Here is a 24,864-nt window from a genome sequence, read left to right on the forward strand (position 1 = left end):
TCTACTCTCACCCTTTAGTTTACTCATTTGAACAATCCCCAAACGCGTTCCAACAATTGGATCTCCACGCGTAATTAAGTTTTATCTCCGCGTTTAGCGCCGCGGCCCGTTCCGCACACACCAACCTCAGCTATAAACGCGTATACCTCCTCAATTTCTCCCCCCTCCGTTCAAATCGAAAACAAATCCCTTTCCTCTCGCACGCGGTTCCGTCCGCTTCGTTTCCACCCCAGGAGGAAAGTACACTTACCAAAATCAAACGATGGCGCGTCTCTCGCGGTCGTCCGGTACATCCCCTTCCTCCACACCCTCCTCAGCCCTGGACTCCAAAACGACGTCGATTTCCACTGAACATCACCTCCTAACGCCCGCGACGAGCCAGTCTGAATCTTCTAGTATGAATGATGCTGCTGCGTTGGAGTTGGAGAAAGCTGGCTTGGAGGTGACTCCGGCAACAGAGCGACGTTCTCGACGCGTCACGCGTTCGTCGCTGATGATGGCGGCAGGGGGCGCAGTGAGGGAGGAGAGGGGACTTATCATGAGCGATGACGATGAAAGAGTTACGCGTCATCCGTTGCGTTCAAATCCGCTGGATCATCCTGAGGTTGCGGGTGGTGTGGAAGTTGAGAGGGAGGGCCAGGCGGAGAATGTCGCGAAGGAGGAGGAGCACTTGGGCAATGATGAGCTCGGAAAAAATACCTTGGAAATCAAGAAAAAAGATGGCAGTGAGGATAGGGCGCGGAGACGTTCGTCGCGTTTGGTCATGTTGGAGAAAACGAGTGAGATGGTTGGGAGGGCTTCGACGGTGCTTGGGAAGAGATCACGGGAGGCTATGTTAAAGGGTAAAGATAGATTGAAGGTCATTAACAGACGGGCCAGTTTACGGCCGAGAAATGTCGTTTGTGAGACCTCTACTCCTTCAACTACACCTACATCTACGGCGGATGGCCCGGTTTTGAAAAAGCGACGGGTTTCCGAGGGTGACGCAGTAGCTTCGAAGAAGTCGTCAGACAGTACTACTGTTGGTGATAATGATACGCAGCCACCCAAACCTAAAACTGTCCCATATAAGAGAAAGAAGTGGCTTTCACATGGACTATATGCGGGGCAGGATCGATACTTTGACCCCAGGCTTACAGAAGAGAAGAACAGAATTAAATTCGCAAAGAAGAATGCAGAGGAGCGAAAGAAAGTCTTCCCCTTGCCCATGTTTGCAGGAGAGAGGTTGATTGAGGATGGGAGAGATTTCAAATTGCCCTTTGATATATTCTCGCCGCTTCCCCCTGGCCAGCCGAAACCAGATGAGTGGCGGAAGACTAATAAGAGTATGTTGCTCCCCCACTCTTTCTTCGTGTCCTAGTCGCTAATTGTGGACGACTAGATGTATTCGTCGGCGATGCAGCTTGTATATGGAAAGCAATAAAGCTTGGCGAATGCTCTACATGCATGTGCACCCCTGAGTCAGGCTGTGATGAGAACTGCCAAAATCGGTACATGTTTTATGAATGTGATGACAACAACTGCAAGCTAGGTGCTGAACTATGTGGCAATCGAAATTTCGAAGGTCTGCGCCAGCGCAGTAAGTTGGGTGGCAAATATAACATCGGCGTTGAGGTGATTAAAACAGCGGACCGTGGATATGGAGTACGCAGCAATCGGACTTTTGCGCCTAACCAGATAATTGTGGAGTATACGGGGGAGATTGTCACGCAAGAGGAGTGTGAGAGGAGGATGAGGACGGTGTATAAAAATAATGAGGTTTCCCCCCCCCCCCCCCCTCCTTGCTTACCTCAAGGGGGAATATATTTTTCTGGATACTGACTTCCTGGGTTTATTTAGTGCTATTATCTTATGTACTTTGATCGGAATATGATTATCGATGCCACCCGAGGCTCCATTGCCCGCTTCGTTAATCATTCCTGCGAACCGAACTGTAAGATGGAGAAGTGGACAGTTGCCGGAAAGCCGCGTATGGCTCTCTTCGCTGGCGAACATGGGATTATGACAGGGGAAGAGCTGACCTACGATTATAACTTTGAGTATAGCCCCCTTCACCTTGCCCCACGTTTGATTCTTTACTGACTGTCATACTCCTTTGCCAGTCCCTATTCTCAAAAGAACGTACAAGAATGCCGTTGTGGAGCGCCGACATGCCGTGGCGTGCTCGGTCCCAAACCAAAAGATTCTAAGAAACAGGAAAATTCGAACCTGTCCAAAAACCCAAAGAAGATGTCCGCTTCAAAAACGGTGGCAGGCAAGAAGCGGAAACAGGAGAAAGTCCTAGACGAATCCTCTACGTCCCGCCTGAACAAAAGGAGAAAGGTTCTCAAGCCAGTATCAAAATCACTCAAGGCGGGCATTAAAAAGGCTGCAGCTGGCGCCCGCTCAGCCACTAATTCAACCAAGAAGGCGAAAACGAAAGCGAAACCCAAAACCAAAACGACCACCACCGCCAAAGCCAAATCAGCTCCAACTAAGAAAACAAAACTTCGACCAAGGCCAAAAGCCGCCGCAAAAACGAGAGTAGCTACCGCAAACCAGAAGACTCAGAAATACGTAGTTCAAACTCCGTCCCAGGCGCAATCGCAAGGCAACACGAAGCTCAACCGACCTACCAAAAAGTTAAACTCCATTTCTGCCGCGCGCACTACAAGTAGGACTCCAGCCGCCATGAGACGGCTTCTCGAAGCCGAGAAGAAGTCTGTTGAACATGAAAACACGAAGGAAGAAACCAGAATAGATAAGGCTATATCAAAATTGCTACATGAAAACTCCACCCCTTTCATTTAATTTCGGCAGACTTCCTGCCTCGCCTCATCGCCCCGACGATATTCTTCACGGTTTTATTAATTTCCGACTATTGACTAGGGGTGCTAATCGTGAATCTTCTATTCGCTATTCGCGAAGAGCCAAAGGCGACCTCCGAGATTTCCTTATTCGCGACTTTTTGACAGGCATTTTATATTTATATTTATTGCCGTATGCTATGTTAAGGATATTCGCTTCTTCTTTGGCGTTTTGTTTCTTTCCCCGGCTCTCGAACTAATTGGCCTGCGCCCATGTGTTTGTACACTCGTGTTTGATTTTAAATTGTTTATATTTTGGATGCCAGTTTAGGATGATTCGAGGGGGTTGGTTAATCTGGATAATTGGATTTTTGTATGCCCTGGATATAAAAATTTGTTGGAGTATGAAATTGGACATTGATAGAGGTTAAACTCGCAGAGTTAATTTGGTATTTGTTACTATTTAGGAATGATGTTCGCTTCCCGAAGTATAAAAATTCATTGAAGTCAAGCAAACTGCCAGCACGACCACAGAGATTCAAGAAATAGACCGGCCCCATGTCCCACTTGCCACGACCAATTAGGCGTCGCGAAAATTCTCAAGTTCTGAAAAGGAGTCCCCCGCACGCTCGGGTGGACAAGTTATCTGTGCAGAACGTGGGGTGGGCTACATGAGATCTCAAATATTTTTTCGTCCTGCTCATTTTGGGTTTCTCCAATTTTTACAGCTGCTCCGCACGACGAAGAAAGTATTATGCAGTGTCAGTGGCACACGGCTGTCTTGGTGCTGGATAGAAGTTATACGAAAATACATCAGCCTTGCGCCAAAATAAAATGGAGAACAACAGTGAACGACAGCCGGGCCGGAGTTATGTATCAGAAGATGGAAGTGCTGGTGACTACCAAGGCGAGAGCAGCCAAGAAGGACAAGAGGATGACTCGAGGAAGAGGAAACGACTACCTATAACAACGTACGTGTGTTCATTTAAGATGCGTTAGTCTTGAATACTCTCTCTCTCTCCCAGAACTTATTAGAACTGATCCCGTGAGGGTTTGCTCCTTTGTATGCGCAGGAGCTGTGAGCTTTGCCGAACACGAAAAGTTAAATGCGACCGCGCAGAGCCCAGCTGCGGTTGGTGCACTCGCAACGGCCGAGTTTGCATTTACAGAGAGAGGCAGCGACCTGGGTTTCGAGCTGGATATGGCCGCGAGCTCGAGCAGAAGATCAACAGACTTGAGGCCATGTTACAATTGTTGGGTCGGCGGCTAGAGCTCCACATTATTGAGCATGAATCAGAACAGCAATCACAAGCCCCTCCCCCATCTCATCTGGCAGCGAATCAGGGTGGATTCACCCCGGATTCTGAGCTTCGTCGCTCAGCACCAACAGACACTTCGTCACAAGAGCCGTCGGCGAGTATAGAGAATCGGCATATCGACAGAGCGGGATACGAGAGAACGCAGTGTTCCCGGCCCTCTGGATCCATCTCGGTGCAATCTCTGATGAATGTGAATGCTCGAGAGAGCACGAACACTCCTAGGTCTTCTAGTACTATTGGTCTAACTGCAGGAGGAATGCATGAAGCTCCTGCAGAAATAGATTTACCACCGCAAGATACCCTATACACGATTGTTGACTTGTATTTCAAGCATGTCAATCCCTGGTGTCCGATTCTTGATCGAAAGGCAACACTTGATAGACTATTTGGATCTTCCGTATGTCATGAAGCTGATCGTATTCTTCTGCAAGCCATTGTGCGGACAACACTACGGTTTTACAAAGATCAGAGTTTAACCCCTAAGTGGCGAGAGCAATACCATACCACCTCAAAACAGAAAATTTTGCTCTATGCCTTTGAGCACACGAGCATTGATGCGCTTCAGGCTCTTATGATTCTGGCTCTGAACGTACTTGGGAAATCATACGGCCCACAGAGCTGGACTCTGTTGAGCATGATAGTGAGGAATGTCATACAACTTGGGCTTGGGACGGAGCGGGGAGTGACTCTTGGTCCCCCTAGTTATCAATCGCCCGGTACATTGCAGGAGTTCGCCCTGCCTCAACCAACCTCCTGGCTTGAAAGTGAAGGGCGGAGGCGACTGTTTTGGATGACTTATATCCTGGATCGATATGCGTGTGTCGATGCGGGATCTGATTTTACGCTCGATGAACAGCAAATAGATCGGTCATTACCTTGCAGGTACGACTTATTTTCCAAAAACCAGGCGGTTGAAACCAGGCGGTTTATTGGACCCGAGCGATCGGAGATTACCGTGAACCACCCCGAGAATCTGGGTAGCTTCTCCTATCATTGTGAAGTTCTACGGATTCTAAGCCGTATCCACAAATTCCTGCGCCATCCCATCGATGTTGCCTCCCCTGCAGACGTCGAGAGATGGCAAGCTACATATCGTGAACTTGACCGCGAGCTTGACAGGTGGCTTTATAATTTACCAGATGATTACAGTCGGATTTCTCAACTCTGTCATTCAAGTCCGACTAGCAGGATATCTAATTGGATCATGCTCCATGCAGCCTTCGTGATTTCCGTTTTACGACTCCATTCGTGCGCTGCCTACCCAACAGTGCGTTCGCATATCTTCTACCAGTCATTTAATGCGATGCAACGCTGTATTGCCGCGGTTGAGAGTTTGCGGGAGATCGTGCAGGATGTCGTTAATACGGGGATGCTGGATCTTCTCGGCCCTCACTTTGCCTTTTCGCTGTGGGTGTCAGCGAGGGTGTTGTTGGTTGATGCCTCGGTCACGAATACCGATATTAATGTCAACATTTGGTTTTTCATGTCAACACTAGAGAAAATGGGACAGTTTTGGGGTGTCGCACGGAAGTACGCCCAGATTCTAGAGCGCATATTACGAGAGTGTCAAGAAGCCAAACGTGCCGTGGCAATGACTCCATCTACATCTGCTTCCTCACATTCTCCCCAATTGTTGGGTCCTAAGTCGCTCATAGATATGCGGCGGTGAGCTCACAATTCTTCTCTAAACCTCCAAGCTATACACATTAGAACAGAGCTAATATTTCTCCACAGAAACGCATACGACCTCAGCATTCTCCTCTCCCAAAGATCCGCATCAGCTCTCCAACCACCATCCGTAAAAGTTCCCGCACCAAACGAGCTCGAATATTACGAGGTCTTCGATTTCTTCAACTATCCACGCACATCCGTGGCAGTTGCAAACCACCCCCATTCACTTCCCCCCACTAGTGCTGAGTCTGAGCAGTCGGTCAATAACCCCGTCGAAAACTGGTCGCGGCCGAAAACCCATTTTGTATCCACAAACTTCGTGTATTCTCGCTCAGACCCCGATTGGCTTGCCTTCCAGCCCCCGCAGGATTAGGGGTAATGGGCCCGGAACTCATCGTTTCTTGGGGTATTAGGTAAACTTATCATAGTTAAACGCAGCTCACATTATTAACTGCAAGCCACTCGGTCTTCGTATTTGGTTCTTTTAGACATTCAGTCTACCGAAAACTTCATTGATATTGAGAAGAGTGGGGGAGATTCCCTTGTTGTGGACGATCCTTTTACCCCACACCTCCTCTGCGCTTATTGACTATGCCCGGGGTGGGGTTGCAGGCGTTGATCGGAACCATTTCGGTTTCTTTGTCACAAAATGTAGCAGCATAAACAAGTGCGGACGCTAAGCAAGAACGGAGGCAAAACTTTGCGAGCCAATCGGCAGCGATTAACTATACTAGGATTTCTGGAATATTCGAGGGTCTCAATAAAATAGGGAAGAAACATGTACGGATGACGTCCATGTACCGCACAATTCATATCCTGCAATTTTTATATATTACGGATGTTGGTCGGTTCATAGCAACCTTAAGAACGAGATTCCAAGATCCCATTTGGCTCAATCTTAGAAGCTAGCCCTATGATTTTCGGAGTTCGACTTGTTCCGAGACTGCTTCCAAGACCGAAGCTCCGGACTCCAACCCGACGCTCTCATCCAACAATTAACTAGGGGATCCCGGCACCATGATCCTCAGCTATTATGCATGAACTAACCAGGTTCATCAGTTGCAAACTTACAGCAAATATCCATGGGTCGTACCTTGACAATGCGCATCGAGTGCGAATAACAAAAGCATGTGATGGATCCTGCTTGAGCATCGGTATCAATAAGCAAAGGCATTGGGGAGTCCCACGTTTTGCTGCCCCTACGTTTTTTACTGTTTCTTACGTGTGGGGCTATTCTGGCAATTGTTTTTGATAAGTATTAGAAAGAAGTATGACGAAGCAACTACTAGATGCTGGTAGTAGATTATCAAGCCCCTGAGAATTTACACAAAATGAAAAAGAAAAAAAAAAAAAAAACTTGGCATTGTGGTAAGTTACCTCAAGCTGCGTATCGGCTCGGGGGTGAGAAAAAGAGAAAAGAAAACAGAACTTGCTGAGAGTGGGCAAAACTCATCACCCCTGTCACAAACCTTGCCAAAGGCGCCATGGAATACGTTAACAGGTCTCAGTTAGCCCAGCCTTTGCACATCTGCACAGCCTTCTCCCATCTCGAGAACTTGCTGGCAGCCTCTTCCTTGGAGATGTCAGGTGTGAACACCGTCCGGCCATCAGTGTTTACGGTCCGTAGCTCTTCAAGCCCTTCCCAGACACCAACCGCTAATCCTGCTGCAATAGCCGCACCCAGAGCTGTGGTTTCGCGCATTGCCGGTCGATACACCGGAATAGAAATGATATCGGATTGTGTCTATTTTTATGGATATATGACATATTATTGAACCAGAATACCAGGAGGGGTGGGGGTGGGGGGACGGAATTATATTACTTACCTGCATTGTCAAATCACTATTACACATACCTCCATCCACCGCCAGCTCTGTCAATTTCTGCCCGCTATCCTTCTCCATGGCATCAAGGATGGCCTTAGTCTGGAAACAGGTCGCCTCAAGCGTCGCGCGAGCCACATGCCCACGATTTGTGAATGTGGTGATTCCAAACATAGTCCCACGCGCGTCATCCATCCAGTAGGGCGCAAACAATCCACTAAAGGCTGTTACAAACACCAGGCCACCATTGTCCTCCACGGTTTCTGCCAGCGCACTAATATCACTAGAATTGTCAATGAAGCCAAAGTTGTTCACTAAGAATTTAACACTGGACCCGCCAACAGCAATGCTCCCTTCAAGTGCATACATAACTTTTCCATTGAAGTCAAAGGCGACGGTTGTGAGGAGGCCGTGTTTGGATATGACAGGGGTTTCTCCTATGTTGTATAACAGGAAGCACCCTGTGCCATAGGTGTTTTTCGCGAGGCCAGGAGTGAATCCCTTTTGTCCAACAAGTGCAGCAGATTGATCGCCTAGGCAGCCTGTGATCGGAAAGCCCTTGAGGACAGTGGATGCTAGGGAGCCGTATCCCTCTGGGTCTGAGGAGTGGATTATTTTGGCAAGATGGACTTTGTCGCGATCTAGGCGGAAAAACTCGATGAGCTGTTCATCATACTGAAGTGTTTTGATGTTCATAAACATTGTTCGTGATGCATTTGAAGGATCGGTGACATAGATATTTTTCTCGGTTCCGCCGTTGAGCTTGTAGACGAGCCATGTGTCAACAGTTCCAAAGGCAAGCGTTCCCTTTTCATAGGCTTCTTTGGCCTTGGGTACATTCTCGATAATCCAGAGTAGCTTGCCAACAGATGGGTAGGTCGACAAGGGAAGTCCACAGAGAGCTTGCAGGTCATTGGCTCCAAGGCGTTTCTTCAGCTTGCGAACAAGCGCTTGGGTGCGAGTGTCTGTCCATACAATCGCGTTGTAGAGCGGTTCCCCGGTTTCTCTGTCCCATACAACAGTTGTTTCTCGCTGGTTCGTAATGCCAACGGCTTTTATGGTCTTGATGCTGTGGCCCTGACTTTCAAATGAAGCCACAGCCCCGTCTATACATTTCTCAACGGATGACACTATTTCCAAGGGGTCGTGTTCGTGCCAGCTGTGAAATTGTTTATCAGTCTCACTGTTCTTTCAACTGAGAATAAATATAGCAAATAATCATTTTTCCCTTGTGGTTATGTATACTGACCCAGGCTGAGGATATATCTGCCGGAATTCCAGCTGGTGTGACACAACAACATCTCCCGCTGGGTTAAAAATGAGAAACCTCGAGCTGGTCGTCCCTTGGTCGATGGAGCCCACAAACGTTTGCCCAACACTACCCATTCTAATTACCAGCGAGAAAATTGATTTGATTACCGGTAATGGCGGTTGCTATCTAGGTATGAGGAATTTTTGCTTTGCGAAAGCTTTGCAAAGCCAGAGAACTGCGATAAAGCTTTCTCGAGGCCTTTCCATACGACGGCTGATGAAGGCTGCTATTTGTACTACCTGCAGCAACATCAGGAGGACATGCTTTCCCATCCATACCAGCCAGGCCTTGCAAAACCGGCCTAAGCTGTCCTCCCCCTCACTAAGTTACGCACTAAAATTGGCTTCTGGCGGAGGTTGTCAAGCATAGTTCACGCGTGGGGTAAAAGCTCGGAGTCGGTACGCATAGTACGGAGTAGTAAATAAATAGTTAATTACAGCGTAGTTAGTTATGTAACTATGTCAATCAACTGCCCGCCACTATCGAACTAGCCCCGAAGCTAAATCTTTCCCCTGTTGACGCCTGCGAAGACATCACCTCCAGGCCGACTTCACTTCATACGCAGGAAATTTCTCAGAGTCCCCTCTATCATGTTCTTGTTTCGGTGTCGTACAGCGTAACATCGGGGAATGAGGATCCGTGCTGCGGCTAGTAGTCTCAGCCCCTGTATCCGGGAAAACTGCTCACCAATACAACACCCTCTGCGCTTGCGTATGTCGCTGACATGGTCCGAGTCTAGCCAAACGGCTGCCCAGTTCCTCCGTGAAGCAAGAGATGAAAATTAAAAGTACACCACCGTGGCCACGGAGTTACACGCTACTTGAAGTGAGCTTGCGAACAGGCCCTCCGGTGGTTTCCTATGTTCTGTCTTGCAAGGCCGATAGCTCGCCGTGTAGAACCCGCCGCATGCACTGGATCCTACGTCTGCTTCTAGAGGGAGATAACAAATCGACCTGATTCAGTAGATCGCCGGTCAGACCGGGGTCATTGCGAGAATGAAGCTGGCTTTGTGATACGATAGCGGCCCAAAGCTTCGAGAGTGGCCATGTCAGAAAAGTAGTTGTGTCACAACAGGTCGGTAGAATGGGTCTTTAATTGAACGTTGGCTAGACTAGACTGTCTTTGCTGTTCAGTTCATTCGAAAGCTTTGAGAACAATGATATCCCGCATGGCCAACCCATGCACGCTTGGTTTTCTATAAGTATTCTACTCCACCCCGTGGGGAAAACACAAGGACAGTCGAAACCTCCACAAATATCGATCGGGGTACCCTCTTTTACTTTTGGGTCCGCATAGCTACTCCATAATAAACCCTTCCGCGGGATATTACAATGGCATCAGTATCTCCAAGTCATTCCTCGGCTCCTACTCAGGTGGTGGAGAAAGGCGCGTACTCTGGGGAAGTCCATAACGGGTCCTATAGCCAGGATAAATCAATTCTGGGTGAAGAAAGCCACGTTACCATAACGCAGGCTCAAGAACCTCTCTGGTGTCGGATTCGATATAAGCTACGAGAGCCATTTTCTGAGTTTGTTGGCGTCTTTATGATCGTTCTTTTTGGAGATGGATCGGTGGCCCAGGTTATTCTAAGTAATAGAAAGAACGGCGATTATCAGTCAATTAGCTGGGGCTGGGGGTCAGTATATACTTGCATTTCCTCTATCCCGCTCCAATTACCGAGAATATGAAAGAAAAGGGAAATATAAGAGATAAATTGAACATAACATTAGTTGACATAATTGATAGCCTTGGTGTGATGCTCGGCGTCTACTGCTCAGGTATATCAGGGGCGCATCTAAACCCGGCCGTCACCCTTGCAAACTGCATATTTCGTAAATTCCCCTGGAGAAAGTTCCCCATCTATGTGCTCGCCCAGACCCTGGGTGGGTTCGTTGCCTCTGGGGTGGTTTATGCGAATTACATGTCCGCCATTGACGTCTTCGAAGGAGGCGTTGGTATTCGCACCGTGGGCCTCGAAACATCCACTGCGGGAATCTTCTGTACATATCCAGTCGACTTCCTGAACAAAACAGGCCAGGTTTTCTCGGAAGTCATCGCCAGCGCGATCCTGATGTTCTGCATTTTTGCTTTGCTCGACAATGATAATAACGGTGCCCGCAACCTCACGCCATTGGGATTGTTTTTCGTGATATTTGGCATTGGCGCATGTTTTGGTTGGGAAACAGGATATGCGATCAATCTTGCGCGAGATTTTGGGCCTCGCTTGATGTCTTATATTGTAGGATACGGCCATGAAGTATGGTCTGCTGGGAATTATTACTTTTGGGTATGCAATCCTTTCATGCGCTTACGAGCGGTCGTTTCAATCATTATCAAGCCCTCTTTCATATTTCTATCTTCCTCCATATGCTCTACCAGAGCTAACTATATATTTCCAGGTCCCAATGGTTGCACCATTCATTGGATGTACGCTGGGAGGATTCCTATATGACGTCCTGCTGTATACAGGGCCTAGTCCCATCAACGCCCCATGGATGGGGTTCGATCGTCTACTGCGACCCACGCCTGAAGTATGGTCGAACACAAAATCGGACACTTATGCTTAGCGAGTGACGAGTACGGTTCTGCATGTTACTATTTGTTACTATTGCGGTGCCTGGCTATGGATCAAATAACATGGAGGTTTAACCACCACACCAAAAAGGAGCAATTCTTGAGGTGGATTCACTCATCTGAGGCTTTTTATATTTGTAGGATTTAACACGTTGATCCGCTTTACAATATACTGTACATACCATAGGGAGTGAAAATAGGATTCCACACGTATTATTATTATTTCAATACTTTTGCTTGCATCGAAATAGAATAGTGATAATATACCCAGGCACATATCTCGCTCATCTCATCTGCAAGGCCCAGTTTGATTGTTGGGCATTTGCCCTCGGGATCCTATTGTTCAACCTTTTCATAGTCATATGTTTTAGGTAAAAAATGCCCTTGTGGTTTTCATTGACTTAATTTATACTTAGTTCATTTGAAAATCTTGATAAGATAGTTACAGATCTATATGACCTGGGTATGCTCTGGGGGACAACCCTGTGTGGAAGAGTTCCCTGACAGCAACAATTTCTCCATCAGTACCCTCCGTATGCTCGTGGAGTGACAGAGGACGATGGCATGATTTCCGAAACGGCGGAAAATAGGAGTGCACATCACGGGTGATTGATATGCTTTTTCATTTTTGATAGCGAATGGAACAAGTTACAAGAAGCTTAGTACAAATGCAGGTACCCGTCTTCACAGGATATCCTGTCAGAACCCCCTAAGTAGGGTACGATTCTCCCGCTTTGAATAGTTTTTTTTTTTTTTTTTTTTTTTTTTTTTCACTCTAATGGAAAACAGTTTTATTTTATTATTGTATGACTGAGTGTGTGTGATACTATGTATGTTCACTGAACAAGAGAAAACTACAGAGAAGATAAAGAGATAGAATATGAGTTGCTTTTATAATTCCTCTTGTCACACTTAGACTAATTAGTGAGATCTGATCTCATATATTTCTTGATGTGAGTCTCATCAGAACCTATCATAAACATACAAGTGATTACATAGTTAAAGCTTAGAATATGATTACAACTAAGTAAAAATGAGAAAGTGATCTATCTCATTTCTTATTTGATCTTATTTGATCTTATTCTTGACATAAAATTACTATTTTTAGAAATTTTTAGTTTATTTTTAAATTTTTAGTACTATTTTGAAAATTTTGAAAGAGTAATGATTTTTGATAACAGTCAAATGATATCTGAAGTTATTTAAAATAATTAATTAAAAAAAAAAAGAATATTAGATCATGAATACTGGTGTCATTTGGTGAATGTATAATGATAGGTGCTGGGGTAGATGAGTGCTGGGCGCGCCCTGGCAGCTCTTAACCATGACAGAATTAGGACCATTTTTAGACAGTAGTCCACTGGACGGACCACTATCTCTGACATGTACCTGGGCCCAGGACCAAGCAACTCAATCAATGGTACCACCAGATATTTCAGTCCTGGTCCTAGACACGGTCACACGGCCAGTCTAGGACTCACACTTCATGTGTGCAATTCACGCATAACCTCGAAACTCTCACCATAGTTAGCTCGAGGAGCTTTTAGGCCGATTACCACGAAAGAGAAGAGACAGACGGGGGACAGTGGAGGGCATCCATGACTCCAAACCGTGGGATGGATTGATTGCCTTCCCCGCACAGAGTGCTTCCTCTGGGACGTCGTTTAATTGAAATATCTTGCTTAGCTCAAGGATAGAAGCGGGCACAGAGGGGGGGTGCAAACGGGATAGGATGGTATGACCTGGAAGCCATACCTATGCACTTCGAGGAGTACTCTATGATTTCCCCGCTGATACAGAGGGAGCTTGATATGGCTGGACATTTATGGGCGGGCGATGGTATTGACGTTGCTGGAATATGCAACACCACCGTGTGAAGGCACAATTTCGATTGATAGATTCTGCAGAGCAAAGTGAGGAGAAACCAATTTTGATTGATGCATTAGCGTCGGCTTTTATTGCAGGCTTCTGTTTGCGTCGCCGGCCGCTGGTGCAGTAGAAGACGTCCCTCAGAGATCGGCAACAATCACATGCTTGGGCGAATGACCCCCTCGTCTTAACACTCGGGGAAACTTTTTATATTCTTCTCCGCTGAACTGCGTCAATTGCGGTGGTTTGTGGAGTTGTTAGCCGATGTTTATCCGATGGTGTCGTTCGGTGTAGAAATACCGAGATGCGGCTGAACCGATGACTCAGCCGTCGCTCGGGATGACTTGCACCGAGATGCATTCTACGCTAGTCCGGGAACGGCGTGGGGCTCTTCCAGCGCGGAAGATTCATTGGATGGAAAGTTTGTTCTTCACATGGGTTTGTCTGCTCACCGCGTTTATTTGACCAATGGGTACGCTGCGTAGCTTGGATTTGGCAATATGAAGCCAATGAGATGCCTCAGAACGGATGGCAGAAAAAGTACGCTACGATTGGATAGGAGTTATTTATCTTTCTTGTACGAGTGTTAACTATCTATGTCTATATGTCTATTGGGCGGTGGCTTACTTACTATGCGGATGCGAAAATTTGTTTGGAAAGCTGGTTGCTGCACGGTGACGGTGGTGAATCATTATTACAATGTGAAAGCGGGTATCAAATCTATTTAATATGGAGATCATGAAACCATTTTCTTCAATGTTATCTTTTTGGTGACCCCCCTACTCTGCCCTTTAGAACCTTTTCTCTCTCATTTCTCTTTTTATAACTTTACTTTCATTTTACTTTCATTCTTCTTCTTCTTCTTCTTCTTCTTACAAGGTTGCCGTGGGTTCTTTCTTCTCTTCATATAAAACCATTGCGGACATTTTCATTGGCTTCTATTAAAATTGTCCTGGGAGGTAGGGCATGTTGTACGCTCCTTTGTGTTTAATAGGCCCTGCATGCAGTCTTTCACCCAACCCACTCAACACCGTTGCTGAGCCCAGAGGGCCCTTTTCTTGTTTTCAATTCCTCGCTTCTGTTTCGCATCAATAAATAGAAAAATTTTTGTTCTTCTATTTTTTCTTACAGTCGTCTCCTTGGACTTATTAGAGATATTCGTCCACCCATTCCTCAACCTCATATCTATCCAGATCCCGCCTGGCCCACTGCGCGACCTCGTATCAAAAGGAACTCGGGCATTTCCGACCTAACGAGCTGGTGATAGCGCCAGAGTAAGGGTAGAAGACAGTCAGTCCGCCCAATCCACATGGCCTCCCGTTTCTCATCACGAGCGGTGCTCAAGCCACTAGCCTATACTTCGATATTCGTTGCCACGGGAGGTATTGCAATCTACACAGTTACATCGTATACGAGCGGCCTAGGCCGGCCCGGAGCCCAAACCAGATCGCGTTTGCCAAGTGATATACCCCCGAGATTCCCCCAAATAAAGCCAAGACATGAACAGATATCCGACCTCAGACGAAGTGCGAATGACAAACTTCACCTGGCTCAACGAACAGAGCCAAATTCACACCATGGAGGAGAAGGAAAGAAGGAAGATGAGGGTATATACGATCTCCTCATAATTGGAGCAGGCGCTACAGGGGCAGGAATTGCCCTAGATGCCGCAACGCGCGGGTTGAAAGTAGCCCTCGTCGAGCGAGATGACTTCAGCAGCGGGACGAGCAGCAAAAGCACAAAACTCGTTCATGGTGGTGTTCGATATCTCGAAAAGGCTATTTTGAACCTGGATTACAATCAATACAAGCTGGTGAAGGAGGCGCTGCACGAGCGGAAATATTTCCTTGATATCGCCCCACATCTCTCAACTTGGTTGCCAACTCTGCTGCCGATTCGCACATGGTGGCAGGCTCCGTATCTTTGGGCTGGGACGAAGATGTATGACTTGCTTGCTGGCCACCAAGGATCGCCGGAAGGGTCGTATTTTATGACAAAGAATAGAGCCATGGGTGCGTTTCCAACGCTTAATGCGAATGGGATGGTTGGGGCGCTATGTTATTATGATGGCCAGCATAATGATGCGAGAATGAACGTTTCGCTGGCTATGACCGCGGCGTTGTATGGTGCTACTGTGGTCAATCACATGGAAGTCACTGGGTTGGAGAAGGATGCCAGTGGAATGCTCTGCGGGGCGCAGGTTCGAGATACACTTTGTGATAATGAGGATGAAAACCGGGTATTTACCGTGCGTGCAAAGGGGATAATTAATGCAACTGGGCCATTTTCAGATGCCATTCAACAAATGGATGAGCCGACGAAGAGGAACATAGTGGCACCGAGTAGCGGTATCCATATTGTCCTCCCCGGATGGTTTGGACCTCAGAAATTTGGACTAATAGACCCCTCGTCGGACGGGCGGGTGATTTTCCTCTTGCCATGGGGAGGGAATCTGATCGCTGGGACCACGGATAGCCCCTGCGAAGTAGAGAAATCGCCCATCCCCAGGAGTAAGGATATCGATTGGATATTGAACGAGATTAGAGAGCAGCTCACTCCGGAGATTGACCTTCGCCGTTCTGATGTATTGTCTGCGTGGTCAGGTATACGGCCTTTGATCTTGGACCCAAACTCGAAGAATACGGAATCTCTTGTGCGAAGTCACCTGGTCACAGTCTCAAAATCTGGCCTGCTCACCTGTGCTGGTGGAAAATGGACCACGTATCGGGAGATGGCTGAGGATGCGGTCAACAAGGCCATCATGGAATTCCACCTGAAGCCACAGGGACACCGGCAGCACCCTAATATCAGTGGCACTGGTGCTGACGAGATGGCACCACTCCTTGACGGATCCTGCCAAACGCATGCTCTGCCAGTCATCGGAGCCCACGGATATCACAAAACTTTATATATCGATCTTATCAAAAGATTCAACCTCGACGCTGAAGTCGCGCTGCATCTGGCACATGCATACGGCGACCGCGCCTGGGAAGTTGCCTCCATATCCGCATCTTCTGCCTCGTCCTCAACCCCAGGCAATACTACCGCCTCCACACTTTCACCCACCTCTCACGAACGCCTTTCACCCTCCTACCCCTACCTCAAAGCCGAAATCAAGTACGCAATCAAGAACGAATACGCCATGACCGCTGCAGACTTTCTTGCACGGCGTACCCGCCTAGCCTTTTTGGACACCAATGCGGCTCTGCAAGCCCTGCCAGGTGTAATAGACCTCATGGGCAATGAGCTGAAATGGAGCCGCGCAAGGCGAGAGCGCGAGTGGACCGAAACAGTCCACTTTCTCGCATCTATGGGCTTACCGGCAGATATGATGAGTGTCACGAGAGAACAGGTTATGGCCGGGAAAGTGGCTGCGAAGATAGGGGAGGATTCTGTGGTGGGCGAGTGGGCGAAGCGTGAGTAGAACAGAAATCTCCTTTTCCTTTTTATTCCTTTGTGGTGATGGATTGAGCACCTTCTTTCTCTCTCTTCGGTTGCTGATTATTAGGGTGCATTGGACAGAACCGCAAAAACCATCACCCACAGCTGATGGCTCAATCAAGATTAGCCTGAGCCAATAAGTTAAAAAAAAGGGGGCCAAAAGAAAAGACAAGAAAAAGGAGAGAAGAGGGAAACAATGATATGACCGATTATAGAATTCATCTCCTCTAAACAGGCAATTGTTTTTGATATTTGAAATATTCATCATTGAGTGCATAGCGTTTTTGGTTTTAAGCCATATTTCTAATAGCGAATAATACATAGAGGGAAGGGAAAGGGACGAGATAAATCAATAATACAATGGATTCTTCATCAGAATAGACAGGCTTCAATCCGGAAAGCTCTATGTGGTGAGACAATATACGTTATTTTTCTTCTTTGGCAAAGAAGGGCATATATTCCGTTGGGAATCTTAGAAGCACGACGGCAAATATGACTCGTGGATTGAATATGATTGTGATATAGGAAAAGGAAAAAGGAAAAGAAAGAATAAAAGAAACATACCAGTGGGTTTTCGCGATGAAAGCAAGACAAAAACAAATTTACCATAACATTCACCGTCCATCCCCAATATATGTACTCCACACCAAAAATTAACTCCGAGAAGCAATACACTCACTGCTCCTTGCGCAGGAGGACTTCAGTAATGGACCCCATAGGCATATACACATCATCAAAAATGACATTCAAAAATGCCAAGGGGAAGCTAGGTCCGAAACACAATCTCTATTCCGGAGGGGTAGTCGTAGCGGAATAATGAAACAAGAAAAAAGAAGGGACTGGACTGGAGTACGAAATTCCTACTGTCCAGTCATCTCGAAATCCTTTTTCTCATCAGAGGAGCCTCTACGTTCATCATTTTCGCGAACCGAAGCATCCTGCTCTGAAGCAACAATAGCACCACTCCGACCAGCCTCCGTCGTCGGAGAGAAGTGATTGTGATTGCGAGCAGTCGCGTTTTTGCTGGGGTTATCTAAACTTGCTTCTAGACTACCAAGCAAATCAACCTCACCGTTCTCGAACCGGACGGTGGCGCTGTGTGGCTCAGGAGGTGTTGATGTTGTTGAGGATGGATTTTCTTGTGGGTGGAAAGGTTGAGTGGCAGCATCAGGATGAACGCCGTCAATTGGGCTACGAGACTTTTCTTGTGGGGTTGAGTTGCCATTTTGGTTGTCTGCGGGTGCTTTTGCCCCGTTATTTGCGGATTGTGAATGCTGGGGTTGGGTGTCACTGAAGGAGATGTCCTTGGTTGGTTCAGAGAATTCGGCAACTGTTTGGACGGGGAATGGAGAAGGCATTTTTATGGTGACAGGGGGTTGGGGTTGTGATTGGGGTGGTGGAGGGATCTCCTCGTCAGAGGGTTCTGTGGGACGAATTGTGGTGGCAGAGGTCGTATGTGGGATACCTGGTGAGTTGGACTTGTCTCTTGCTGAAATTGCGGCATCTTTGTGTTGCTCCTGGTTCGGGAGTAAAGACTGTTCGTGTATATGTAGATTGGATTCCTCCGTTTCAGGAACTGTTTGCGCATCTCCTGCAGCTTCTTGTTCAGATTTACTGAGAGCCCCAGGAGACTTTGATTCGGCCGCCGACTCTTCTCCCTCGTCACTCTCTTCTCCCTCATTTTCTTCGTCCTCATCTTCATCCTCATCCTGTAATCCTGGCGTAGTAGTGGAGCTGCCATCTCGCGCTGTACCCGACATCGCCACGTCCCAAGTAGTTTCGGTTCCGACGGGAGTGGTTACCGCAATCTCACCTTCGCCAGGCGCGAACATCACCTTCTTCCGTCTACCTTTTCCAATACCTTTTGCCTTCCTTTTGGGAGGGGAGTGCTTCCTCTTTATTGGAGCAACTATGGTTGAATCGGTCTCAGCGACAACCACCCCTTGGGTATCTACCACTCCAAAACCTTCGACAACCGTTCCTGGAGCCGGCGATGCTTCAACAACAGTCCCATCGCTATTCTCAGGAACAGCTTCAGTATTTTCTGTAATCTCTCCTTCTACTTTATGACCTTCAGGTACCCAGGCTTCATATATCGAAACATTTCCCGTCGTAGGATCGACCTTCTTGAATTTGGTTTTCCTCATTGGCGGCTTAGGTTCGGGTTGCACTTCTGCCGTGTCGTTTATTGCGGTTGATCCATACAGTGACGACAATCCAGCCCTTCTCTTCGCGAGAAATTCTGCCTCAGGGGGCTCAATATGTCGCGGTACCAATGTCCACTTTCCAGCTGTAAAGGTGCGTTCAAACGGAGGGGCCGCAACAGGTTCATCAGCGTCTTTGATCTCCTTATCGTCGTCCTCGACCTCAGTAGGCGCGGGTCGAATATACTTGCATCCGGCTCTGGAAGCGCGTAGTAATGCTCGACTCATTGGGGTTAAAAGGTGGCTGTCTCTGGGCATCGGTAATTCGGGTATGGCTTGCGATCCTCCCAGCCTCGTGTCTGGTTGCTCAACTTTCGGATTCTGGTAAACCACCACTGGCTGTCGGACCCAGCGCCGGACCGGAAAACCTTCAAAGACATCGTGATCAACCTGTCCCGTTCTCGTCCTATTGGGGACGTTTTCTGTAAGTGCTTGAGACCGACGAGAGGATCGGAACTGTGAGGAACATTTGTTAGTAAGGTATACGCAAAAGTGAGCCATGTGTTGAACATAACAGATAACACAGCTTTCATCCGCGCATCAATTACATTAACACGCCGAGTTACTCCCAGGTACGACAGCTAGAAGACTCATGATGTGGTATTTATCCAACACGTTATTGAGGAGGAAATGAATTGGAGACACCATACCGGAGCCATCGATCAACAGTAGAGGTTGGCGCAGCCAAACTTTACTCCAGGGATTAAAAGTGCGTACGTCGAGGGTCGGAGTGATCATACGGTTATTCCTCCTGTCTGGGGTCGATCGATTGCCTTTATATATTAGGTCTGGCGCATCTATCGCCGCTGCGAGTTCCTTAATGTACATAAGATCACGTGACTATAACGGTGGTAGCATTTCATGTGGCAAATAGGGGCTGCGGGATGAAGACGATACGAAGACATTGCTCAAGTACATGAACGGGTGTGGTATTTGATGTGTATAAACAGATACTAATGTAATTTTGTTTAGCTGCGTGTAGTCTGCGGAAATGCACTGCCGGTATCACAAATATCAGAGCTGGGATGGCCGCGAAAAGGTCGAAATCGCCTATGAGAAAAAACCGTGAAAGATCATGAAAAAAAAGTTTAAAAAAAAGTTCTATATATATACACAGGGCCAGTTCGACTCCGCTGGTAGTAAAAAAACATAACTCTCCATTCTACCGCGTAATAACCCCGAGGTCAAGGAGTCTCATCGTATCCCAAACCCAAGTTCGTCGCTCAATCCCAACTGGAGAGTGACCGTTTAGCATCAGAACCGGATTAACGTTAGGAAGGGCCTATATGCTTACCCTGTATCCTTCTGGCGCACGATGCCGCCCGCATTTCCGGATTCTTTCCCCTACAAAGCCGAGGATTTAGCAAATGCTCGGTCCTCTTTCTATTCAAAACCTGGGATATAGGATTATAGTAAACGTACCGTAGGTTCGCCCTCGACAACCAATTTATCTAGTTGATAGAATTGGCTTATGATGGATTGTCTCTGTGGCGGTAGGCAGAGTCGTTAGCACAGTACTGGTGTAATTTATGGAGCAACCAATATTCCGGTAGGGTTGGGAATAGGATGCGTAGGGGCGGGAGAGCCAACCTTCATCATGCGTAAATCCTGTAGTCCTTTTTGCATCAATTCCTGTATTTTCCGTTCCTCTGTCACATGCTGGTGTTCCCGAAATGCATCTATCGTTCTTCTCCGCGCATACTCTCGGAAATTATATGCGGCGAATTGACGTGATTGACGGAGGAGCGACCGGAACTAGTGATATGTAAGGGTTAGCACAAACGTTGGGAATATATGAGGAGGGTTAATCCGGAATGTGTCATAGAATTCGGAAGGAAAAGATGAGATGAACCATGCAACACGAGGCAAAGGAAAACTGAGCACCGTACCAAAGAACGAGCCTGGAAGGCGGAGTTCGTCTGAGTGACAACGGACATAATAGCAGGAGTTATAGGCCGATGTTATCTCAGCAATTCCTCTGTCGCTTTTTCTCTCGCCTCGGGCAGTGAAAATAATATTTCCTCTCAAGTGCCTAGCCGAACGTGGGATATTGGGCGTGCTGAAGCCTGAGGATGCTATTTCTACAGGATATCGGTAGTAGCAGCAGTTAACAACGATGGCGCATGAGGATATGGATCTAGCTCAGACTAATATCCGCGGGATTTGAAGAGAGCGGAGATGCGTTTTGAGTCTTCCACCTGGCGTAGCTTTAGCGTAAGGCCGATTAAATAATAATGATACGGCAACAAGGTAGAAGAGATAAATGCAACTAACTGAGTTAAAAGTGAAATCAAGTGAAGCCTGTAGAGTAACAAAGCAGAGTTGTCCCCTCTTTGTGTTGGCAAACACCGATGCCCGGGGCGGCGACCTTGGGGAGTTCTCAAAAATGCTCCACATGACGCTAGCCCAAACCATTTTTTTCGGTTTCTCGAACGTTAACCCCGACGTCCGTTTTCTCGGAGCTAGCAACATGACCTTTTCCACACGGTTAACGATACTCTTATAGTTTATCAAGCACATCTTATGCCTGAACGCGCTCACTTCGATTCTGTTCCATGACTTAGAACATGATGAGGCAATTGCCCACGCCACCCGCCAGTCCAGCGGTAGGGGCGGGTTCAACCAGCCTGCCTTCAACAACAGATAAGTCCAGCGCGGAGCTTTCACGAGAGCTAGATAGTGTTTTGGAACACTATCTTGTTTTGTTGGATCAGCAACAGCGGCTGCAGGAGGAGATTGGTCGAGAATTTTCCTCTGTATGGTTTCCCGCCATCTCTGTGGGATCTATATTCATTTTGTATCCCCAAATCGGAAACCAAAATGCTAACGAATTAATAGGGCTTTTTCTCGCTTGCGCGCGCGAATAACTCCTGCCCACCAGGACGTCGGTATGGTGAAGACTACTATGATGAGAGGATGAAGCCAATAAAGAAACTGTATGCCTTTCCAGTGTAACTAACTATCTTATCCTGCGGGCGTCATTTGGTTCGAAAACGAGTATTATAGGCACGGGCAGCAAGCACAGGCTAACCCGAACATATTCCGCCGATAGGTCAATTACACCCGCTTCAGAGATGCCTGCTCAAGACAAACATACCACGTTAATCTTGAACCAAAAGAGAAATATTCCGTTATTCACCCTCGAAAACGTTTCGCTCTCATCTTTTAACTCAAGAGAAACGAAGGAGGGCACTGAAAACAAGAGCGACGAGATCGGTCCCAACTCATCTTCACCGTCCCGAAATTCTGATCCAAATGAGCCGGATCGTTGCACGGGATCCGAAAAGTCGAGTACTAATCGGCAATCCTCCAACCCACTTAACTGGTTTGGGATACTTGTTCCCCCAGCTTTACGAACCGCCCAACAATCGTTTTGTACAGCTGTTGAAGGCCCAATCACTACATTGGCTGGTGTGATTACTGAGATGCGCGAGGTTGAGAGAGAAGTGGAGGCTTTGAGAGGGATGCTGGTCGCCGCAACAATTGGCAACGATGGAAGCGAAAGTGGCAAACAATAGCGATAAAGACAAGGCACTTTTTTGCTAGAAACTTTTGCTAAAAATTTACCTTTGTATCTACATAATACTCCGGAGACATCTTTATATCTCACCTAGATGGGGTTCAATGAATGCAATGTTGATATGGAGGTATAATTGATGCTCTGGTCGGCTTAAGAACTCTGGGATTGTACCGTATTAAGGTTGAAAAACTGATGCCTAAACTTATAGTGAGCGAAATACAGGACTTTTTGTGTGCTCAGATAGCTACCGGCTAAACCTTTACGAATTACGAACATTTTCAAAATGGACACTTTCTTCGGGTAACAAAGATTCAGTCGATAATTTAATAAATTTAGGTTTGCTCAAAACGAATTAGATTAATATCATAAGCATCATACAGATCTAGACTAGGACTATTTAGGGGGGGGAGTAAGCTCCCCTTTTGGCGGACAACTTCATTCCGAAAGAATGTAATGGTACAGATATAGAATGAAGGACAATATGAATTGTTGCCCTTTTCTGAAGTACAATAGGCAAGGCAACAACTCGGACGTTTCAGTAAAGAACGGCGGAACACTATTCTTGGGAACACTATTCTTGCTTCACTCACCATTTCTCAGGCATACTGACTAACAGATCCACTTCAGTCATGTCAACTCCGTATCCATTGTAAATCTATCTCAATGTTTAGAGATCTGAGATACTCCAACGCATGTCCGTGAGACCAGCGGCTTCATCAGTGGCTTATTGCGTGCCAGCTCTTCATAGTTCTCTCCTTTCACCCAGTTAGGATTACCAAATGAGGTATGCCAGGTGTTTCTCAGTGGTGTCCTCAGTGATGCGCGAGAGTTTCTTGTTCATCATGAATCTGGCGAAAATAGGTTTGTGTACAGCATCCCTATACTTTACCATCGGGAATATCACGCCGTACGGACCACCGTTTAACGAACATGGTGTCGCGGTAGATTCCGCGAACTCATTTTTGATCCTGCGCTTAGGATTTCGGAGTTGAAAGTACCGATCGATGTATCCATATCCGCGTAGAGACGCAAGGTATCCTTGTTGATGCGCGGTGGTAGCTCGTCAGGTAATGGTGAATAGAGATATGGTATGGCTAGAGCGTGGTTGGCTGTGTCTGACACCTTGCCGTTCCATATGTAGGTAGTTTCAATGCGGATATGCGCCGCGAGGAAAATTGTCGCAAAGGATATATGGGAGATGTTGGGAAGTAAAGACGTGAAATGACGCGGGCCCTTGGGATCCTGCAAAACAAGCGCATCACTGTGATCGGAGGAAGTTTATTTGAGTAGTCAGATACGGCCAGATCAGGAGTTATTTATTAGAGTCCTAAATATGTCACTAGAGTAATCCATATCTCGTTCTAATGACAACTCAAAACAGCCTGAACATCATAGAATAGCTCCATGCGCCACAAAATTGATATTTACACTGAAGGCACAAGCTATCCATATCTATCCAAGAGCCATTATTATTATTATTATTTAAAAAAAAAATAAAAAAAATAAAAAAATAAAACAATTAAAAAAAAAACCCCGAAAAAGGTAAGCAGACACTGGTAAGAAACTTCAGTGTCTTGAACCTTTCTACTAGCCGCTGGCCAGGTAGATCCGTGATCGCTCTGATAGACCAATTATTTTTGCATGTTGGGCTGTGTAAATGCAACCTCTTTTAACAGAAGTAAATAAAATTGTTGCTCTTGGCTAGGCTAAAAATTCATTCAATCCTTGGGCGTCACTGCTTGAGGCCGGGATATTGCTGAGCCAATTCCGCTGGATATGGTGAGGGTGTAGCAGGTTAACAGACTCAATGCTGAATCGTTCGAAAATGTCGCTGTTTTTCTGGTTTCCAGTGCTACAGCACAATCACCCTCATCAAGATGCAATATCTTTATGCTAGCGCGTGCTGTGTTCTTAGGCGGGACCACGTTCATTGTGAGCTTTGCAGCAGAATGTATCTAAGTCGAAGCATATCTCAGATTCTAGTGCCTGGATTTTCCAGTCAAGAATAACAAACTACGCTGGTTCTTAGAAAAATCTAGTACAGGAATACTAGTTCATTATCAGGGGTACAATGACTCGTCCCCAGAAGCCAGCTTGCACCTGGATGAGGGCAACCGGTATAGCTGCCTCTCGAAACCGTTGCAGTTGTGTTGAATGAGACTGGATAGTCTGTCACTGTGTTCAAACTCGGATGATGGTACGATATGTTCAAATACCAGGCACTTCTTCCTTTTGCTGCTCCTCAATCTTTCCTGATAAAGTTTGTACTGTACATTCTCTGATGGTATCTGCGAGAGGGCGATGGGAGTGAGATTAGAGTTTTTTAAACTCTTGCGCTCCAAAAC

The 24,864-nt window shown here is 46.8% G+C and overlaps 9 protein-coding genes across 11 annotated transcripts; 5 read left to right on the forward strand and 4 right to left on the reverse strand.

Moving 5' to 3' along the window:
* Positions 1–262: 262 nt before the first annotated feature.
* BDBG_06685 (histone-lysine N-methyltransferase ASH1L) lies at positions 263–2,790 on the forward strand (the record flags this gene model as incomplete). The annotated part of the gene is made up of 4 exons (XM_031722725.1): positions 263–1,325; positions 1,382–1,758; positions 1,840–2,039; positions 2,103–2,790. The coding sequence occupies 4 exons, from the start codon at positions 263–265 to the stop codon at positions 2,788–2,790; spliced, it is 2,328 nt and encodes a 775-aa protein (XP_031579568.1).
* Positions 2,791–3,620: 830 nt separating this feature from the next.
* Positions 3,621–6,149, forward strand: BDBG_06686 (C6 transcription factor; the record flags this gene model as incomplete). Its single annotated transcript, XM_031722726.1, has 3 exons — positions 3,621–3,757; positions 3,860–5,770; positions 5,840–6,149. The coding sequence occupies 3 exons, from the start codon at positions 3,621–3,623 to the stop codon at positions 6,147–6,149; spliced, it is 2,358 nt and encodes a 785-aa protein (XP_031579569.1).
* Positions 4,750–9,330, reverse strand: BDBG_06687. 2 transcript variants are annotated; one of them, XM_031722727.1, is made up of 4 exons: positions 8,849–9,330; positions 7,603–8,758; positions 6,870–7,520; positions 4,750–6,818 (listed from the first exon to the last, which is right to left on the reverse strand). In XM_031722727.1, exons 1-3 carry the CDS (start codon positions 8,983–8,985, stop codon positions 7,281–7,283), a joined length of 1,533 nt encoding a protein of 510 aa, XP_031579570.1. In that variant the 5' UTR covers positions 8,986–9,330; the 3' UTR covers positions 4,750–6,818; positions 6,870–7,280. The 2 variants fall into 2 exon arrangements, with proteins under 2 accessions (XP_031579570.1, XP_002623248.1); XM_002623202.2 differs by having other exon boundaries at positions 5,211–7,520.
* Positions 9,081–11,772, forward strand: BDBG_06688 (aquaglyceroporin like protein, other eukaryote). The gene is made up of 2 exons (XM_031722728.1): positions 9,081–11,198; positions 11,311–11,772. The coding sequence occupies exons 1-2, from the start codon at positions 10,596–10,598 to the stop codon at positions 11,476–11,478; spliced, it is 771 nt and encodes a 256-aa protein (XP_031579571.1). The 5' UTR covers positions 9,081–10,595; the 3' UTR covers positions 11,479–11,772.
* A 1,089-nt stretch (positions 11,773–12,861) lies between these two features.
* Positions 12,862–20,071, forward strand: BDBG_06689 (glycerol-3-phosphate dehydrogenase). The gene is made up of 3 exons (XM_031722729.1): positions 12,862–16,770; positions 16,877–18,263; positions 18,426–20,071. Exons 1-2 carry the CDS (start codon positions 14,664–14,666, stop codon positions 16,933–16,935), a joined length of 2,166 nt encoding a protein of 721 aa, XP_031579572.1. The 5' UTR covers positions 12,862–14,663; the 3' UTR covers positions 16,936–18,263; positions 18,426–20,071.
* BDBG_06690 lies at positions 14,019–19,906 on the reverse strand. Of its 2 annotated transcripts, XM_031722730.1 has the most exons (3): positions 19,650–19,770; positions 17,360–19,455; positions 14,019–16,900 (listed from the first exon to the last, which is right to left on the reverse strand). In XM_031722730.1, exons 1-2 carry the CDS (start codon positions 19,656–19,658, stop codon positions 17,656–17,658), a joined length of 1,809 nt encoding a protein of 602 aa, XP_031579573.1. In that variant the 5' UTR covers positions 19,659–19,770; the 3' UTR covers positions 14,019–16,900; positions 17,360–17,655. The 2 variants fall into 2 exon arrangements, with proteins under 2 accessions (XP_031579573.1, XP_002623251.2); XM_002623205.2 differs by lacking the exon at positions 14,019–16,900 and having other exon boundaries at positions 16,984–19,455; positions 19,650–19,906.
* BDBG_06691 (iron-sulfur cluster biosynthesis protein Isd11) lies at positions 19,908–21,351 on the reverse strand. Its single transcript, XM_002623206.2, has 5 exons — positions 20,889–21,351; positions 20,590–20,754; positions 20,422–20,484; positions 20,294–20,343; positions 19,908–20,232 (listed from the first exon to the last, which is right to left on the reverse strand). Exons 1-5 carry the CDS (start codon positions 20,934–20,936, stop codon positions 20,223–20,225), a joined length of 336 nt encoding a protein of 111 aa, XP_002623252.1. The 5' UTR covers positions 20,937–21,351; the 3' UTR covers positions 19,908–20,222.
* A 49-nt stretch (positions 21,352–21,400) lies between these two features.
* BDBG_06692 (uncharacterized protein) lies at positions 21,401–23,267 on the forward strand. The gene is made up of 3 exons (XM_002623207.2): positions 21,401–21,755; positions 21,838–21,935; positions 22,052–23,267. Exons 1-3 carry the CDS (start codon positions 21,567–21,569, stop codon positions 22,515–22,517), a joined length of 753 nt encoding a protein of 250 aa, XP_002623253.2. The 5' UTR covers positions 21,401–21,566; the 3' UTR covers positions 22,518–23,267.
* Positions 22,858–24,785, reverse strand: BDBG_06693 (uncharacterized protein). The gene has a single exon (XM_031722731.1). It carries the CDS (start codon positions 24,448–24,450, stop codon positions 24,238–24,240), a length of 213 nt encoding a protein of 70 aa, XP_031579574.1. The 5' UTR covers positions 24,451–24,785; the 3' UTR covers positions 22,858–24,237.
* Positions 24,786–24,864: the final 79 nt, after the last annotated feature.

Source organism: Blastomyces gilchristii (genome assembly GCF_000003855.2).
Source record: "Blastomyces gilchristii SLH14081 genomic scaffold supercont1.14, whole genome shotgun sequence".
NCBI classification, from domain to species: domain Eukaryota; kingdom Fungi; phylum Ascomycota; class Eurotiomycetes; order Onygenales; family Ajellomycetaceae; genus Blastomyces; species Blastomyces gilchristii.

Excerpts from the sequence above, each read along its gene's own strand:
- BDBG_06687 (XM_031722727.1), bottom strand. The coding sequence starts at position 8,985 with ATGGGTAGTGTTGGGCAAACGTTTGTGGGCTCCATCGACCAAGGGACG. Across the intron at positions 8,759-8,848 it reads CAGATATATCCTCAGCCTGG|CTGGCACGAACACGACCCCT; the intron begins GTCAGTATACAT and ends ACAATTTCACAG. Across the intron at positions 7,521-7,602 it reads ATAGTGATTTGACAATGCAG|ACACAATCCGATATCATTTC; the intron begins GTAAGTAATATA and ends CCATAAAAATAG.
- BDBG_06688 (XM_031722728.1), top strand. The coding sequence starts at position 10,596 with ATGAAAGAAAAGGGAAATATAAGAGATAAATTGAACATAACATTAGTT. Across the intron at positions 11,199-11,310 it reads CTGGGAATTATTACTTTTGG|GTCCCAATGGTTGCACCATT; the intron begins GTATGCAATCCT and ends ATATATTTCCAG.
- BDBG_06689 (XM_031722729.1), top strand. The coding sequence starts at position 14,664 with ATGGCCTCCCGTTTCTCATCACGAGCGGTGCTCAAGCCACTAGCCTAT. Across the intron at positions 16,771-16,876 it reads GGTGGGCGAGTGGGCGAAGC|AACCGCAAAAACCATCACCC; the intron begins GTGAGTAGAACA and ends TGCATTGGACAG.
- BDBG_06691 (XM_002623206.2), bottom strand. The coding sequence starts at position 20,936 with ATGTCCGTTGTCACTCAGACGAACTCCGCCTTCCAGGCTCGTTCTTTG. Across the intron at positions 20,755-20,888 it reads CCTTCCAGGCTCGTTCTTTG|TTCCGGTCGCTCCTCCGTCA; the intron begins GTACGGTGCTCA and ends ACATATCACTAG. Across the intron at positions 20,485-20,589 it reads AGGATTTACGCATGATGAAG|AGACAATCCATCATAAGCCA; the intron begins GTTGGCTCTCCC and ends CTACCGCCACAG.
- BDBG_06692 (XM_002623207.2), top strand. The coding sequence starts at position 21,567 with ATGATGAGGCAATTGCCCACGCCACCCGCCAGTCCAGCGGTAGGGGCG. Across the intron at positions 21,756-21,837 it reads TTGGTCGAGAATTTTCCTCT|GGCTTTTTCTCGCTTGCGCG; the intron begins GTATGGTTTCCC and ends ACGAATTAATAG. Across the intron at positions 21,936-22,051 it reads ATGAAGCCAATAAAGAAACT|GTCAATTACACCCGCTTCAG; the intron begins GTATGCCTTTCC and ends TTCCGCCGATAG.
- BDBG_06693 (XM_031722731.1), bottom strand. The coding sequence starts at position 24,450 with ATGAACGTGGTCCCGCCTAAGAACACAGCACGCGCTAGCATAAAGATA.